Here is an 18,789-nt window from a genome sequence, read left to right as displayed (position 1 = left end):
GGTATTGTGTGTAGATTGCTGAGGATTTGCTTTTATATAATCCATTTTAGAATAATGCTGGAACATAACAAAATGTGGAATAAATCAAGGTGTCTAGTCTAGGCACTATAGGCTGTTCATTATGTTTGTTTACTCTCAATAGACAGTGTGCAAGGGTTAAACCAGTATGACCCAGAGTCTGAAAGATGCATGCCAGCAACTAGTAAATAAAACAAGCCAAATCCTATTTGTTATTTTGAAGCGCTGGAATATCCAGGTCAAAGACAAGACAAGGTTTCTTGAAATGTGATTATTTGCTGATACCCAAATAGAGGTTTGTCACAAGTAATTGCGCAATGTTTTTGAACCAGATGCCCTCAATCTTTTTAACTTCTTAGGGCTGAAATCCCATTAACGGGATCGATATGACAACAGCCAGTGAAAGTGCAGGACGCCAAATTCAAAACAACAAATCTCATAATTAAAATTCCTCAAACCTACAAGTATCTTATACCATTTTAAAGGTAATATTGTTGTTAATCCCACCACAGTGTCTGATTTCAAATTGGCTTTACAGCGAAAGCACCACAAACAATTATGTTAGGTCAGAGCCAAGCCACGGAAACACAGCCATTTTTCCAGCCAAAGAGAGGTGTCACAAAAAGCAGAAATAGCGAGTTATGTTCAGTAGTTCCAAAAACACCCGGTGATTTTGCAGAGAGCATCATCAATTTACAGAAATACTCATTATAAATGTTGATGAAAATACAAGTGTTATGCATGGAACTTTAGATACACTTCTCCTTAATGCAACCGCTGTGTCAGATTTTAAAAAAAAAAAGCTTTACGGAAAAAGCAAACCATGCAATAATCTGAGTACGGCGCTCAGACAAACAAATACATATATGCGCAATGTTGGAGTCAACAGAAGTCAGAAATAACATAAATATTCACTTACCTTTGATGATCTTCATCAGAATGCACTCCCAGGAATTCCAGTTCCACAATAAATGTTTGATTTGTTCGATAATGTCCATTTATGTCCAAATAGCTTCTTTTGTTAGCGCGTTTTGGTAAACAAATCAAAACTCACGAAGCGCGTTCACTAGTTGCAGACGGAATGTCAAAAAGTTCCGTTACAGTCCGTAGAAACAGATCAAACGATGTATGGAATCAATCTTTAGGATGTTTTTAACATATCTTCAATAATATTCCAACCGGAGAATTTCTTTGTCTTCAGAAAAGCAAAGGAACGGGAGATACCTCATGTGAAATGCGCGTGACCAGTGCGTGACTGCTGGCATACCTCTGACTCATTCCCCTCTCATTCAGCCCCCCTTCATAGTAGAAGCCTCAAACAAGTTTCTAAAGACGATTGACATCTAGTGGAAGCCTTAGGAAGTGCAACATGACCAATATCCCACTAACTTCAATAGTGGCTGTGTTGAAAATCGACCAACCTCAGATTTCCCACTTCCTGGTTGGGTTTTTCTCAGGTTTTTGCCTGCCATATGAGTTCTGTGATACTCTCAGACTTCATTCAGACAGTTTTAGAAACTTCAGAGTGTTTTCTATCCAAATAAACTAATCATATGCATATATTAGCAACTGGGATTGAGGAGCAGGCAGTTTACTCTGGGCACCTTATTCATCCAAGCTACTCAATACTGCCCCCCAGCCATAATAAGTTTAACATGTCGTTAGACACTATGGATGAGGCTACTTTGGGGTAGCCTAATCCATTGTTGTGCTGGCAATGGGCTGTAGAGTTAATTTTTCACTGGCAGTGGTTAAACTAAGTGTATAGCCTAGATATGTTGGTATTGTTGCTCTGACGATCAGGCAGGCCCATCTGGCAAGCCAATTGCACTGCTCACTGTTGTGGTAATGGTTCAGTCTGTTTTCATGGCTAGCCAAGCATGGCTTTTCATCCCAATAATATAAAACTGGGACCATTTTTAGTACACTGCGCAGTTAAACATCCTCGATTAGTCTCCTCTCAAATCCAGTTAGCAGCTCTAAGCCTTCATCAAAAGAGATGGAGTTGAGGAGTCTTGGTATGTTTTTGACGGACATCTTGAAATATTCTACCTATCTAACGTTAGTGACCAAAGATGCTCAGGTCTTGAAAAGGTCTAAATTGGCATATTAACAAAGTTAGTTTTTGGCTAATAACATTGAATGAACATTGTAAAAACCTATATAGCTAGTAGACCTAAATCATAGATGGACTAATACATCAACTTCATGATGTCCCCAATAATAGGTATTTCAATGCCACCATAAATAAACGTCCAGCTTTATCCAACATTGATTGAATATTTCCATCTTCAACACCCATCAAATTACAACTATTGTCATACACCTACCCACTGTCAGTAAATTGAGCATACATTTTCTTGTTTATTTTGACAGAGTCCTGTTGGAGTCTCGGCGCAAGTCGAAGAAGATCACAGCCCGAGGCATCTACACAGGTGGCCGGGTGGTGAGGGGAGTGGACTGGCAGTGGGAGGACCAGGACGGAGGCAACGGCAGGAGAGGAAAGGTACTCATTCTGTTGCAAAAAAATGTACCATGAAAAAATGTCTTGCTACGGTGTGATTTCCTCCAATAGGTTCCAGAAGGTGATCGGAGGAGTGTGAAGACTGTGGGGACCAGCCTAGTTCCTTTGGACTGACTAGTTCCATCCCAGTCAGTCCCCTACATAAGTATAATTGTGAAAAGACGTGCATACTTCATCGCCACAGAATACATTTCAATACACTTTGTTTTGTTGACGGAGCAGAGCTGGGGAGTGTTGTGGATCGTGGCAAAAAACAATGTAGTACATATGATGCTGTTGTATTGCTCGTGCAATGATGTCAGAGGGATAAAAAGTGTTGGTTGTTTGCCCTAAATTTGTTGTGGTATTGCAAATGGCCATTGCAGTTTCACCATTCCAGCTTCAACATTGACATTGTAGATTTATGAAGAGAACAGCTCCATAGAGCTCTAGATTACTCGTTGGTTATTACTGCATTATCGGAACTAGAAGCACAAGCATTTCGCTACACTCGCATTAACATCTGCTAACCATGTGTATGTGACAAATAACATGATGTAAATAAATAGCCAAGATACACAATGACAGTCTCACTTCAGTAGACTTTTGTTTCAAGTAAATTAGACTAACTTTTATGCCTACGCTTAGCGTGTCTAAAAATGAATCTCACTCAGCTCTTCACATGCACACAGCCCCCAGCCAGGCAGTGTTGCAGCACTAGGTGGAATAGGCTATATAGGATTCATAGTTCTTTGACTTTGTGCGATTTAATTTACCATCTATGAAACAACACTGCGGAAGTACTCTGAAAACAGCTACTGCAGCATTTATACTTGACTTCTTACTTACAAATGCGAGTGAAATGCTTGCACTGTGGAGCCCTGACCACCCGCCAATGTGGCTGGTGAAATAGACATTTTTCCCGCCAATGCCAAAATCTACCTGCAGGTGGTGGGTGTTCATTTTAGGCCCTGCTCTAGTTAGACAGCTTCAACCACTTGCTAATTGAAGGAAAGTTAGTGGGTGCACATTGCATTGTTTAAATACCAGAATTATTTTGGAATAACGTGCTACGGTAACATACTTTTGAAGTGATTTGTTTGACAATGATGAAAGCATGACTGGTTGTCTTCATGCCATGTTAAAAGTAGGGTGTTGGGTGATGCAACAAACCATGGACGCTATGCAAGAATTCTATAAAATCTATTTTTACTAAATGGCAATATTGTGGTCGTCAAAATATAATAAATCCTTTGAAAACAACATGAATATGGCTGTTGTTACCCATGTCTAAAAATCCCCAAAGTTTAATTTATGACATTTACGAGATATGAACCCGAAATGTAAAGCAAGTGCCGTGCTAAGAACGTTCTACTCTGTGGAGGAAGCCCTTTTTGTGAAACCTGTGAAATCGGTGTGTACATATTTGCTTTTGGTGGAAGGTATTCATTCCTCAACCTACCAGAGTAAGATCGATGTGACATTGTAATGCTTAGAAGTATTGGAAAATCTTGAGGTTCTTTCACGGTCGTTGGACATCCTTGGACTGAAGTATAAGGTGAAACGTTGTATTTTTTCCATCAGAGACACAATAAATGTAGCAGGTTGCAAAGCAGAGCTTCGTAGCTACGTTTTGATGTATGTGTTGTCAGGGACATGACCAAATTCACGTCCGCCACCCCGATTTCAGCATTGGCTGTTTTGTACCAGTGGCGAATTTTGTGATTGATTGTTTTATTCTTTCTAGGGGAAACTACCAGTATTATGTGGCTGCAGCACTACAATCAATTAAAATAGCAGCTAAATACCAGTGAATTTGAAAACGTGTTCCATCTATCTTGCTGTGCTGTTGGCTAGCAGGCATCCCACTCACTCTTCTGAGCCTAGGCTAATTATTTACTTGAAACGATGCAGTTAATTCATCAACACCAAAAATAACATTACAATGTAACCCAACTCAGGTGTAGGCCTACCTTAAAAGTAAGCCATGTTATTAGCCTTTGTTACAGTACATACTTGGTGAAAGGTGTGTGTCTGTGTGCCAGGCTCTGTGTGACTAATTAGCATGTTAGTATGTAACTCATTTGCATAACATATACAGATATTTTTGAATTTCACAAAGTTTAACATTGTTACAAACTCTGTTTTCTATAAAGCTTTATGATTTGTAAATAGTAGCACCCTACCTTAAATGATTGGGCTTAAGTTCCTGTAATTATGTATTCCATACAGACTCATTTGCATATTAGTGCATATTTTCATAAAATACAAAATTATTTGAATCGTTTCTGTTCTACATCAGCCCTGAAAATGTCATAACAATATGACCAAAATGAAATTAAGAATTCAGACAGGTGATTTGGTGCCTTTTTGGCGAGGTTACTTTCCCCTCCACCACCAATTACTTGAGTAAGATATCTCAGTAATGTTAAGTCCTATCCTCTTGAAATAGTCTTCTGTGTTCCTGAGAAGCTGCTCTGCAACATGGAATACAAACTATAACACCACAACCAAAGTTTCATTTTGACCCAAACACCCTATTAAAATGTAGTACATGTTGACTCATTTTACAGTTAAATTGGGCTACATGTCTTAAAAGCCCATAAAAAAATAGGGGGTCCATTGGCGAGAGAACTTGCTCCCCTATGGAAATCAAATGCCCGTCCAACTGATTTGCTCTGTCGCTGGATCCTGCTCCGGTCTAGACTCCACTTGTATTCAATATAAGATTCCCCACAGTCAATTTTAAAGGACTCATTTTGCTGTGTTATTTAATAGTATAATTTGTTTTACGATGCTGAAAGCAATTTGCTCAGGCAACTCCCGCCTCCACACATTCAACTGCTATTTCAAGTTCCCCAGCCCAGCAGCAGATATACTGTTAGTTTATAATGAATATTATTTACCCCACAAAGTGAGAAATAGAACTTGGGCCTGAATAAGAATATAATTCATCTTTAAGTATATACGGTTGAAGTTCAAAGTTTACATACACTTCGGTTGGAGTCATTAAAACTTGTTTTTCAACCACTCCACACATTCCTTGTTAACAAACTATAGTTTTGGCAAATCGGTTAGGACATCTACTTTGTGCATGACACAAGTAATTTTTCCAACAATTGTTTACAGACAAATATATTTCACTTATAATTCATTTTATCACAATTCCAGTGGGTCAGAAGTTTACATACACTAAGTTGACTGTGCCTTTTAAACAGCTTGGAAAATTCCAGAAAATTATGTCATGGCTTTAGAAGCTTCTGATAGGCTAATTGACATCATTTGAGGGGTACCTGTGGATGTATTTCAAGGCCTACCTTCAAACTCGGTGCCTCTTTGCTTGACATCATGGGAAAATCAAAAGAAATCAGCCAAGACCTCAGAAAGAATTGTGGACCTCCTAGTCTGGTTCATCCTTGGGAGCAATTTCCAAATACGTTCATCTGTACAAACAATAGTGCGCAAGTATAAACTCCATGGGACCACGCAGTCATCATACTGCTCAGGAAGGAGACGCGTTCTGTCTCCTAGACATTAACGTACTTTGGTTTGCGAAAAGTGCAAGTCAATCCCAGAACAACAGCAAAGGACCTATTTGAAGATGCTGGAGGAAGCAGGTACAAAAGTATCTATATACACAGTAAAACGAGTCCTATATCGACATAACCTGAAAGGCAGCTCAGCAAGGAAGGAGCCACTGCTCCAAAACAACCATAAAAAAAGCCAGACTACGGTTTGCAACTGCACATGGGGACAAAGATTGTCCTTTTTGGAGAAATGTCCTCTTCTGACCCACTGGGAATGTGATGAAAGATATTAAAGCTGAAATAAATCATTCTCTCTACTATTATTCCCACATTTAACATTCTTAAAATAAAGTGGTGATCCTGACTGACCTAAGTCAGGGAATTTTTACTAGGATTAAATGTCAGGAATTGTGAAAACTGAGTTGGAATGTATTTGGCTAAACTTCTGACTTCAACTGTACGTAAAAGAGGGAAGTTGGTCAGACTTAATTAAAGGGATACTTTATTTACTGTTCTATTGTAATATTTTTCCAATCTTGCCTTAGCCTCATAGCTGTACTTCAAAAAATGTCTTATTTTCCGAGTGCACTGTATATTTTCAGACATTTTTCCACATTTTGTTACGTTTGTTGTGCCTTATTCTAAAATAGATCGTTTTTTTCCCCCACATCAATCAAACACAGGTTTGTAGAATTTTTTCAGATTTATTAAAGGGAAACAAAGGAAATCGCATGTATTCAGACACTTTACTCAGGTTATTTTATTTAACTCGGCAATGGTAAAGAACATCTAGTCGCACCCTTAGCTGCCAATCGATAAATTCCGTCCCCATAGTCTAGCATGGGTTGGAATGTCATATGAATCAGGGTTAGTTTGGCAGCTGGGGTGAAAGATGAGCGATTACGATAGAGGAAACCAAGTCTAGATTTAACCGTAACCTGCAGCTTTGATATGTGCTGAGAGAAGGACAATGTACCTTCTAGCCATGCCTCAAGCTCTAAACTCTCAGCGGTAGTAATCACACCGGTGGGGAGAGGGGCATTCTTCTTAACTTCTTACGGGCAGGTGGGACGCCAATATCCGGTGAAATTGCGGCGCGCAAAATTAAAATATACTAAATTAAAATATTTAACGTTCTTGAAAATAGGTGTTATACTTCAAAATAAAGCCTAACTTCTTATTAATCCAGCCGCTGTGTCAGATTTCAAAAAGGCTTTACAGCAAAAGCACACCATGCGATTATCTGAGGACAGCACCCCGCATACAAAAGCATGCAAAACATATTTCAACCAGGCAGGTGTGCCACAAAAGTCAGAAATAGCCAAATAATTAATGCCTTTGAAGATAGATCTTCTTCTGTTGGCACTCCAATATGTCCCAGAAACATCACAAATGGTCCTTTTGTTCGATAATGTCCCAAAAAATGTCAATTTATTTGGCGCGTTTGATTCAGAAATACACTGGTTTCAACTCTTCCAAAATGCCTACATAGTATCTAATAAGTTACCTGTTAACTTGCTCCAAACATTTCAGACAACGTTTCTAATCCAACCTCAGGTACCCTAACAGTAAATAATCAATCAAATTTAAGACTGAATCAACTGTTTCTAATACCGGATAAAAACAACGTGGAGCCCGCTCCTGTTCACCCACACCAAAACAGTAGAGTCCACCTGGAGTGACACTTGAATTAATAGGACTACTTCTTCATTTCTCAAAAGAAAAACATTGAAAGTTTTCTAAAGACTTTTGACATCTAGTGGAAGCCATAGGAACTGCAACCAGGTTCCTAATAATAAGGGTATCCCATAGAAACCAATTGGAAAATCCTATGACCCCAATTTTTTTTACCCCTGGATGGTTTGTCCTCGGGGTTTTTGTCTGCTATGTCAGTTCTGTTATACTCACAGACATTATTTTAACAGTTTTAGAAACTTTAGAGTTTTCTATCTAAATCTACCAATTATATGCATATCCTAGCTTCTGGGCCTGAGTAACAGGCAGTTTACTTTGGGCACGCTTTTCATCCGGATGTCAAAATACTGCCCCCTACCCCAGAGAGGTTAACAAACCACATTACCTTTTGTTTTGGCGGTGTTCAGAACAAGGTTAAGGGCAGTGAAAGCTTTGTTGTAGAGTGTTTAACACAAAATCTGGCGAGGGGCCATCTGAGTATATGACTGTATCATCTGCATATAAATGGATGAGAGAGCTTCCTACTTATTGAGCTATGTTGTTGATGTAAATTGATAAGAGCATGGGACCTAGCTGTGTGCTTAGGGTTGTTGTTCGGTTGGAAGGTGAACCTTCTCCCCAGTTTGAGGTTTGATGATCATCAAGAATCTCTCTGTAATTTGCTCCGTTGATCTTTCCCTCGATCTTGACTAGTCACCCAGTCCCTGCCGCTGAAAATGGTGCCAGGTTTCCTTCAGACATGATGCTTGGCATTCAGGCCAAAGAGTTCAATCTTGGTTTCATCAGACCAGAGAATCGTATTTCTCATGGTCTGAGAGTCTTTAGTTGCCTTTTGGAAAATTCCAAGTGGTCTGTCATGTGCCTTTTACTGAGGAGTGGCTTCTGTCTGGCCACTACCATAAAGGCCTGATTGGTGTAGTGCTACATAAATGGTTGTTCTTCTGGAATGTTCTCCTATCTCCACAGAGGAACTCTGGAGCTTTGTCAGAGTGACCATCGGGTTCTTGGTCACTTCCCTGACCAAAGCCCTTCTCCCCCGATTGCTCAGAATGGTCAGCTCTAGGAAGAGTCTTGGTGGTTCCAAACTTCTTCCATTTAAGAATGGAGGCCACTGTGTTCTTGGGGACCTTCAATGCTGCAGACATTTCTTGGTACCATTCCCCAGATCTGTTCCTCAACACAATATTGTCTCAGAGCTCTACGGACCATTCCTTCGACCTCATGGCTTGGTTTTTGCAAAGACATGCACTGTGAACTGTGGGACCTTATAAAGACAGGTGTGTGCCTTTCTAAATCATGTCCAATCAATTCAACTTACCACAGGTGGACTCCAATCAAGTTGAAGAAATGTCTCAAGGATGATCAATGGAAACAGGATGCACCTGTGCTCAATTTTGAGTGCCATAGCAAAAGTTCTGAATACTTATGTCAGTTTTGTATTTTCCCAAATTTCTAAAAACCTGTTTTCACTCATTCATTGTGGGGTATTGAGTGTTGGTGGATGAGGAAAAAGTTAATTTAATCCATTTTAGAATAACGCTGTAATGTAGGAAAAGGAGGAACAAGTCAAGGCTGAATACTTTCCGAATGCACTGTGTATACCCACTCCATCATTTCTACTCTTTAGGCTCTGTCTGAGGTTCCATGTTAAATTATATATTATGATATATATTTAGGTGCCATTATTTGTTTATTTGCCCAAATCCACGAAATACATTTGACATATCCAACAGTGTGTATGAAAACCCCAAGGCATGCCTTTAGCATGATTCTTAGATGGGAATGTCTTTGCTAGTTCCTCACTCTTTTCATATTTTCCTCTCTCATTCTTCCTCCCCAGGTGACAGAGATCCAGGACTGGAGTGCAGCCAGCCCCCACAGTGCAGCCTACGTACTCTGGGACAACGGGGCCAAGAACCTCTACAGGGTGGGCTTCGAGGGGATGGTGAGTAAAGCACCACTCACTCACTCACTCACTCACTCACTCACTCTCTCACTCACAAAAGATCAGCTGTCAGTTGGTCTTTGTGTTTGACCACAGAGCTTGGGGTCTTTTTTGTGCTGCCAAGCCTTTGTGGTGGAGAGCCAGCCAGCAGCCGGGGCCCCATTGTGGCAGGCAGCTGGAAGGAGGGAGGGGGGATCTACATGAGAAAGGCAATCTGTTCCCTTCTTTCTTAATGAGGAAGAGAGCAAACATGGAGGTCAGCTTCAGTGGGTGGAGAGAAAAGGAGGAGTGGTCTCACACGAGCCACAAATGACAGGCCGGCAGCATGCTGATTGGTGCGGAACACTCCTGCTTTTTATGAACACGGCCAATCAGAGCACTGGGTTGCGTAACAGATTTGTCTTTTGTTATTCTAATAGGTCTGGTAGGTTTGAGGGGTTCAGGTATACGGTATCTGATTGAATAAAACAAGGGTTCTTAAGCTTTTTCATTCTGGGACCCAAATTAGAAATTCTATGTTTTCCTGAGATTGAAGCTCATGAAAACATGCCCCCTTTTATGTACCCTAAACAAGATTTGGTTGGGAGGCCCCCCACCTTGCAGGCAAAACATTTTAGTGCCCCCCCAATCCCCTTGACGGCGGAGCGAAATGTATGTTTTTTTACCCCCAGCAATCCCCCCCAGTAATTCTACCATTATGTGATGGGGCATAGAGAAAATGTTACTGTTTTGAAGCAAGTTTTCTGCAATTCTACACATTTTATCATGACTTATGTTATCTGAGTGAGACTAAATAATAAAATCAATGTGGGCCCCCTGGAGGTTAGGGCGCCTGGGCACATGCCCGGCTAATTGAGTGACTCTCTCAACAACAAAACATTTTCAACATTTTTAACTTGCACCTTGTGTTTTCTACTATTCTTCGTCTCAACTGTATGCTGAAACAGTCCTAAAATTATAAGAGAAAACATTATTACATTTTTTTACTCAGACTGGGTCTCGACCCAGAATTTAAGACTGAACTGCAGCACAGATTATATGTGCTGCTCCCCCAAAAATAATAAAAAATAGATATTATTTGATATCCTGGTCATTGGTCAACCTTGCTGTTTGTGTTTAAATGATCTGTTACTTTAACACTTTTTGTAACACGCTTTGACGTTATTGGTAGTTAGACTGAAAAAGAGCACTGTTGACAAGGTCAAAGAAACTGCACTTTGACAAAGTAGTTTCTGGTCTCTTGGGTTCACACATTTACCAAAGACTGCATTTCCTCAGCGTGCTTTCCTTTCCCTTATCTTTTTACACATTTGTTTTGTGCAAAAGGGCACCAAAAAGAGTCAAGTTGGTTGATATCACACATCTATGAACATGGCTAGCATCCCAAATGGCACCCTATTCCCTTAAAGTGCACTACCTTAGACCAAAAGTGGTGCACTATATAGGGACTAGGGTGCCATTTGGGACAGAACTGTTAGTGAACCCTGCTGTGTTCCTTCATCTCTGGATAGATGTCTGCACTGCCTTGTAATCAGCACGGCTGCCCTCTAACCATGTCACAGTGGATACACATCCACATTTGAGTCATCACAAATGACATGATGCAGTGGCTTCTTTGCCCTGCCGAGCCAGAGCCTTGTAATGCAATGTTTCCATATCCTTCAGAGCCCTGAGGGTAATGCCGTTGTTGCCACGCTACCCTGCAGTAACTTTAACAGAATGTCGCCGCAGTATTAAGACAGTGTGATTTTACTCTGTCGCATTTTTCTGCTGCAGTTCTAATAGATTGAATCAAGTCGATAATTAGCTGACACTTTGTTCCCCCCGTCTCTCCTTTTCAGTCGGATTTGAAATGTGTCCAGGATGCCAAAGGAGGCTCTTTCTACAGAGACCACTGCCCTGTTCTAGGTGAGTACTGTATTAGTAATCCGTTGCACTACACCTACCGTCAATATTGCACCAATTTCTCCCCAGCACAGTGTTCTGCAGTGGAGTCCAAGGGCATCAGGAGCACATCCATGCCAGGATGCAGTTACTGGTAGCGTCCACTAGGTGGCAGCACCACACAGATACAGACAGGACCAGGCTGTATGGAGACAGCCTGGGTGCAGTCACAGGTCACACTGGCACAGCATTCCCACAATCCCAGCTCCTTGGCTGGGAAAATGATTATCTTCTCTCAGATTTTCCTGTCCAGGGATACCTGGGTTATGTTAGGCATCTGATGCAGCACTGCAGAAACCAAATTAGATAATCACACAAGGCTCTCCAGGACCTGATTTGTCCACCTTATTTTATCTTAATGAGACCAACCTAGATAAATAAAGGTTACATAGTGTAAGGAATGTACCCCCCCCCCCCCTTCTACTGTGTAACCAGTATGTATTCCCCCTGCACTCTCTCCACAGGCGAACAGAATGGCAACAGGAACCCAGGCGGTCTGCAGATTGGAGACCTGGTCAACATCGACCTGGACCTGGAGATAGTCCAGTCCCTGCAGCACGGCCACGGAGGCTGGACAGACGGCATGTTCGAGACCCTCACCACCACCGGTACTGTGTGTGGAATTGACGAGGACCACGACATTGTGGTGCAGTACCCCAGCGGGAACAGGTGAGCTCTACCAGTTCAGGATTCAGACCAGTGCACAAGTACAGGGGTGTCAGGTCAATCCAGTCATGACACAAGCGACACCCTCTGTGTCATAACAAGAGCATGACATGGACTTGAAACGTATTTGGCCTAATGAAAAAATATTTCCGACACTAATTTCCATGTCACATCTGAAATAAAGCGTGACCAACGTGTGTTTCCAGGTGGACGTTCAACCCTGCGGTGCTGACCAAAGCCAACGTGGTGCGTAGTGGGGAAGGTGTTGCGGCGGGGGCAGAGGGCGGCAGCTCCCAGTTCCTGGTGGGAGACCTGGTCCAGATCTGCTACGACATCGACCGCATTAAACTGCTGCAGAGAGGACACGGGGAGTGGGCCGAGGCCATGCTGCCTGTAAGACAGACACACACACACACACACACACACACACTTAAACCTCATAACTGGAGGGCCTATGCCATGGTGCCTGTAACAGACAAACACACCTTTTTAAAACCCTTAAACTGACATCTTGTGTTTTCTGACTAGGGTTTTGTATAAGCAATAAAAGCCAGAACTCGCAGCATCAGTGGTCAAACGGAAGTGTTTCCTTCGTCAGCATAAAGGCATTTTTCTTTCTTCTCACCTCCCACGTAACAATGACCGTATCACTGGGGTGTAACGTTATGTGATGACTATGGCAGAAACTAGGCTATTGTGATTTTAGGCTGAAAGTCTGTAAACTAGCATAATTGTGGATCGTCATTGCTTCGTCCCAACAAACTGTATGTTACATCACACTACAATCATCCAACACTCCACTAAAACCAACCCCCTCGGCAGCTAACGAGCTTTAAAACCCAGTGATAGGTACTTCCTTTGATCACGACCCACTGATGGTGCTGCTCTCCGCCTGCCTGCTACAACCCCCTATAGACGGGTTAGCCGTCACAAAAACCACGCACGCTCTTCAAAGGGGCAGAAGGCTGTGTGTTGTTATGATTCTGGATGGGCAGATAGCTAGTCACAGTGACAAGGAACTACTATGTGGGGAATCGTAAGTAGCTCGTTGGATCTTGTTCTTGATACCATGTCTTGTTTTGACTGTCACTCCAATGCTAATATGGCAAACATTTGCTTGCTAGCTAACCAACCAATGTAACGATGAACTTGAGAGATGAGTGCTCATTGTGCAACTTTTATGTTTTCAGTAAACATTGGAGACTAAATCTAGTTGACAAGCTGTCAATAATCTAAGCCAACCCGTTTGTTTTGCCCCATAGTTGCGCACGCAATCATTTTGTTCCTGAATATAACTATTATTTGGTTCCGTTCCAATTTTCTGACCAGCAAAATAAAGTTCTGAACCGGTTCAAACCCCAAAAAGTACTGGTTGCTTTTGTTCCTTTTGATACATCTGAAATTGTTTTTTTTCTCTAGTTTTTTTTCTTCCTTTAGCTCAACATTAAATGACTTCACCACCGATGCAATAGTTGTTCACATGCACTGGACAGACAAGTGTAGGGCGACTGAAATGATGCGTGTGGGGAGAGAGCAAGAGAAGGTGTGGAGGAGGCTCGGCTTGAAGCGCATCTTATGTGATTTACATGATCTGAATTAGGCCCACAGAATGACACCAACGGAGGAGCGGCTTCTATGGAGGAACTTTGAATGTCTTTGAACTTCCGAGAGTTGGCTTAACGTTGGACCGGCATTTGCTAACAAGCTTGCGTTTGCAGAGCGGCACCATAATTAAAATAAAAAGATTTCACAAATCCCATGTGAAACGTGATATCTATAGTATCCTCAACTGTCAAGGTGAATCCGTTCTTCTGAAGTAAAAAAAATCTGCCTCCATAATTTCCGAATCACGCATAACGTCAGTAGGCTGCAGTATCCTATACTTTGGAAAGGGGGGGGGGGAGGTAGCCTACACGTGTACACACGGGCAAAGATTTTAAACTGGCAGGCTGATACTGGAATTAGTTTGAGTGACATTGAGGACTTTGTATAGGCACTTTTTAATTGTTTTGTTGGACTGAAAAACAAATGCCCAGAACCTAAAATAACAAGTTGTTTTTCTACTCAATTGTCTGGTGTTGGTGATCGCTTCTTGTTTTTAGCATGTGTGGTCGTCAGCTGCAATAGCCCATCCGTGACCAGGACCGACGAGTTGTGCGTTCCGAGATGCCGTTCTCCACACCACTGATGTATTGCGGCGTTATTTGATTCTTTGTGGGTCGGCTATTAGCTTGCATGACTCATGCCATTCTCCTTCCACCTCTCATCAACGAGATGTTTTGGCCCTACAGGACTGCTGCTGAATAGCTGTTTTTTTTTTGTGTGTCTGTCGCACCATTCTCGGTAAACCGTAGACACTGTGTGAAAAGACCAGGAGGCCTGTCGATTCTGAGATACTGGAACCGGCGCGACCTGGCACCGACGATCATACCACGCTCAAAGTTCACTCGTTTTGCCCATCCTACATTTCAATTGAACGGTAACTAAATGCCTCGATGCCCGTCTGCCTGCTGTATATAGCATGCCACGGCCATGGCACTCACTATCTGTTGGCGCGAACCATTTTCGTGAATGGGTTGGTGTACCTAATACACTGGCCACCGAGTGAATATTGCGACCTAGTGTTTTGTCTGTTTTAATATTTGACATTAGCATACTGTGTAGAAAGAATGCATGCCCGACACACTGCGTTTATCTAGTATGCTGAAGACTGTGGATATTGAAACGAACCGGCGAGACAGCCAGCAAATGCCTTTCATTACTCAACTCGTACAGCGTTTCAGTGGAACTATTTTCTGGTGTGTGTGTCCCTTGACGGACATCAATAAGGTCCCAGGTAATTGGCTATATAGATGAGAAATAAGTCTGGCGTTCGCTCAGCCGTTCAACTGCCCTTCCCGTTGAATGAATAATCAGAACAGTGCTTTTAGTCATCTGTGATTATTCTTTCCTGTCATGTTTTTGGAAAGAAAGGGCCAAGTCTTTCTTCCTGAACGAGGAACAAAGGGTTTTGTAGAAATTGGGTGCATAGACACACGGCATCTCTTTTTTTTGTGTGACATTTATTTGGCGATGGGGGGGTTTTTGCTTTTTGTTTTCTATATCTTTGTTATGTCTTAGATCATTTACCCTCCCTGTGTTAGACACCAGAATGCTCAAAAGAGTTTCAGAATTCACTTCAATAATCTTCAGTACTTATTTATGAGAAAGCTCCTTCATCGCAGCACTGGTTTGTCGTCGAAGACAAACTAACAATGTATCAATACGATGTGTTTCTGCTCTTTTGTGATTGTAATGAAACGCTGTAGCAACATAATAATGTATTGTTTCCCTCAGACCCTGGGCAAGGTGGGCCGCGTGCAGCAGATCTACTCAGACAGCGACTTGAAGGTGGAGGTGTGTGGAACGTCATGGACCTACAACCCTGCTGCCGTCACCAAAGTGGCCCCCGCTGGTTCCGCTGTCACCAATGCATCCGGAGGTAGGCAGGACACACACACACACACACACAGTCAGAACAGACACGTAGTGGATGTGCGTGCACACAGAGATACACAGACCATAAACAAATATTTTTTCCGTATCTGCTTCTAGCCCGTACACACCACACACATTCTTCACTCCTTAGATCTAGAGGATGAACTTAGAATTTTTTTTTCTCCATCTGTGTGTGTGTGTGTGTGTGTGTGTGTGTAGAGCGTCTGTCTCAGCTGCTGAAGAAGCTGTTTGAGACCCAAGAGTCTGGTGACATCAACGAGGAGCTGGTCAAAGCAGCAGCCAATGGCGACCTGGCCAAGGTGGAGGACATCCTCAAGAGACCTGACGTGGATGTAAGTGATCCCTGCATTCAACACAGCTTCAGGGTTTAATTTAGTCCCCATTTTTTTTTCTCCTTAAGATCTATTTATTGCAAATTGAGATGGCAAAACAATGCTATAAAGAAAGACATTTCTCCAGGGCACAGGTAAACATTCTGATGTGCCTTCTGTACATCACCGCTTACTGCAGTCTGTCACAGCCATTTACTTCACGCCTCATCTTAAAAACATTCCGCTCCGGCCCAGTGCAAGCATCCAGGTCATTGGAGTGCACTGCAGTGCTTGCTTCGTTCACCAACCTCGACATGGTGAACATACACCATGTTATGGTCTAGGGCCAATTGTCCACGTTACTAGGACAACTCTGGGGCCTAGTTATACACTATAGGTGGGGCACAGAGTTTTTCCTTGTCAGGGGGCCACAGTCAGGAAAAACTCCTGTCCCTTTTTGCATCCTTACATTAACCAGGCCAACAACCTTCCCCTAAGGAGAGCTGTCTGCACTCTCCTATTTCCTATTGCCTTTCGAGGACTGCTTAGAGTAGATCATCTTAGCGTTCTGCAGCAGTCTCAGCGGCTGTGTGTGTGTCAGTGCTGTGAGGGCTGGCCAGGTGCCCCGGTGCCTTTCAGTGAAATTATTGCTTAAAGCTCGGTGAGCTGTGCCAAGTGATCTGCCCGCCAGGACAAGACACGTTCTGTGACTCCCAAAGGAGCCTGCATTAATATTTATGCCCCAAGTATTGCAGTACCGCAGTTGGCAATGAAATACACACGCATATTATTTCTTTTGTTTGCAAGTGACGAGGCAGTGCACTGGATAAATACAAAAATACACAAACAGTGTTATATTGTGTGTTTTGTAGGTGAACGGGCAGTGTGCTGGACACACAGCCATGCAGGCGGCCAGTCAGAACGGACACGTGGACGTCCTCAAGCTGCTGCTGAAACACAACGTGGACCTGGAGGCCGAGGTTTGTACATCCAACAGTCCCTCCTCAATGCTGAAAATCAATACTATAGTCCCCTCTCAATACCCATGTAGTTAAACTCTTTTCTCAACACCAAAATGAACAGAGAAACCACTTTAGAGAAACCAATCCCGCTCTCTTCTTCCGTACCCAGTCTACCTACACAGGTCTCGCGTCGTACTCTAAAAAGCTGACCTGGTCAGTCATAGTTACACAGTGATGTAAACAGTGGAGACATCGGGTCAGTGTGTCAGTCTGTGTATAATATCCCTCCCAGGACAAGGATGGAGACCGGGCGGTGCACCACGCATCCTTCGGAGACGAGGGCTCCGTGATCGAGGTGCTGCAGAGGGGCGGGGCCGACCTGAACGCCAGGAACAAGCGCCGACAGACCCCCCTGCACATCGCTGTCAACAAGGGCCATCTGCAGGTGGTCAAGACCCTGTTGGACTTTGGCTGCCACCCCAGCCTCCAGGTAACCACTCAGAACACACACACACACAGATGAGTGAGTAAATGTATACATGAGTAGACAGTGTTTTGACTCTTCAGCTGTAAAGCGTGTCATGCCGGTGGAGTGGTGGCAGGTACGTTTTCTTTTGATTTTGATTCACCCATAAATTGTACTTCTTGTTTTCTTTTGGTCTGTGATATTTTATGCTTGACCCTAAGATGATAAATGCTCTATAGGGCATTGGATATTTCTCCACGAATTGTCCCCGATGTTTAGGAATGAGTCAGTCTGGCTGTCGCAGAATGAATGAATGTACAAACATTCAGGAGATGGGAGTTTGCAGATACCTGCTTTGGAGCGCTGTCATGTATCCAACCTCGAACCAAATATTTGGGTAGATCTCGCTGCACTCAAGGGTTTAGGTGAACTCTATATGGGTGTTGTTAGTGATAATGGGTGTGGTGCAGGTGGTCAAAGTGACGTTGGTATAATGTCGCCCCCTACAGGACTCAGAGGGAGACACCCCCCTACATGATGCCATCAGTAAGAAGAGAGATGACATGCTGTCTGTGCTGCTGGAGGCGGGTGCAGATGTCACCATCACCAACAACAACGGTTTCAACGCCCTGCACCACGCTGCCCTCCGAGGGAACCCCAGGTACGACACGGGTACTTACCTGGCCTTAACCGCCAAGCCAGAGCTGGTGATGAAAAAAATCAATGTGGAAATCTGCCTTTTGGCTACACAGGAAACCAAGTGAATGGGAGGCCCTGGCGTCTATACAGTTGAGTTTGTGGCTTGCCAAGTTTAAGTGTTTCAGACACGTTTTACTTTTATTGATTGCAAATGAACAAATTGAATGGTACTGCTAGAAAATGGCTTATGCACACACTGAACCGCAAATGACTTTTTGAGGTTGATGTGTTCGTTTCTGTTAGACTAGGCAAGTCTACGGCCTCTGTCAGTAGCCGCCTCGTCCTTGGCCACGTCTATTTCTAGCTCCACCTGGTTTCTTCTGCTCCACTCTGTAGCTATGGGCTATTCTCATGCATGAGACACACATTAAGGCAGGTAGCTAAGAGAGACTACAATATACCGGTCAGCTTGAGAATCCTGGGTTTTTTGGACATAAACATGTTCTCTCTAGACTGGTGGAGAGTGCACACACACACACTAGCCGCTGCCCTTGTGGCTGGGCTGTCGGTCTGGCTCGTGGTGTATGGTCAGGTCAGGGCTAGCTAGGGGACATT

The 18,789-nt window shown here is 43.0% G+C and overlaps 1 protein-coding gene across 6 annotated transcripts in view; it reads left to right on the top strand.

The window, feature by feature from the left end:
- The window catches only part of mib1 (mindbomb E3 ubiquitin protein ligase 1), an 88,689-nt gene that overhangs the window by 9,821 nt on the left and 60,079 nt on the right, over window positions 1-18,789 (top strand). For all 6 annotated transcript variants that reach the window (XM_036966887.1, XM_036966886.1, XM_021589145.2 and 3 more), the window contains 10 exons: window positions 2,395-2,524; window positions 9,584-9,688; window positions 11,530-11,596; window positions 12,097-12,301; window positions 12,505-12,691; window positions 15,635-15,779; window positions 15,995-16,128; window positions 16,980-17,087; window positions 17,362-17,559; window positions 18,045-18,196. In XM_036966887.1, coding sequence (XP_036822782.1) covers window positions 2,395-2,524; window positions 9,584-9,688; window positions 11,530-11,596; window positions 12,097-12,301; window positions 12,505-12,691; window positions 15,635-15,779; window positions 15,995-16,128; window positions 16,980-17,087; window positions 17,362-17,559; window positions 18,045-18,196 — 1,431 coding nt within the window. The remainder of the gene's footprint in view (window positions 1-2,394; window positions 2,525-9,583; window positions 9,689-11,529; window positions 11,597-12,096; window positions 12,302-12,504; window positions 12,692-15,634; window positions 15,780-15,994; window positions 16,129-16,979; window positions 17,088-17,361; window positions 17,560-18,044; window positions 18,197-18,789) is intronic.

The sequence above is a fragment of the Oncorhynchus mykiss genome, chromosome 28, assembly GCF_013265735.2.
Source record: "Oncorhynchus mykiss isolate Arlee chromosome 28, USDA_OmykA_1.1, whole genome shotgun sequence".
In the NCBI taxonomy this organism is placed as follows: domain Eukaryota; kingdom Metazoa; phylum Chordata; class Actinopteri; order Salmoniformes; family Salmonidae; genus Oncorhynchus; species Oncorhynchus mykiss.
This window is presented reverse-complemented; position numbering and strand designations above follow the sequence as displayed.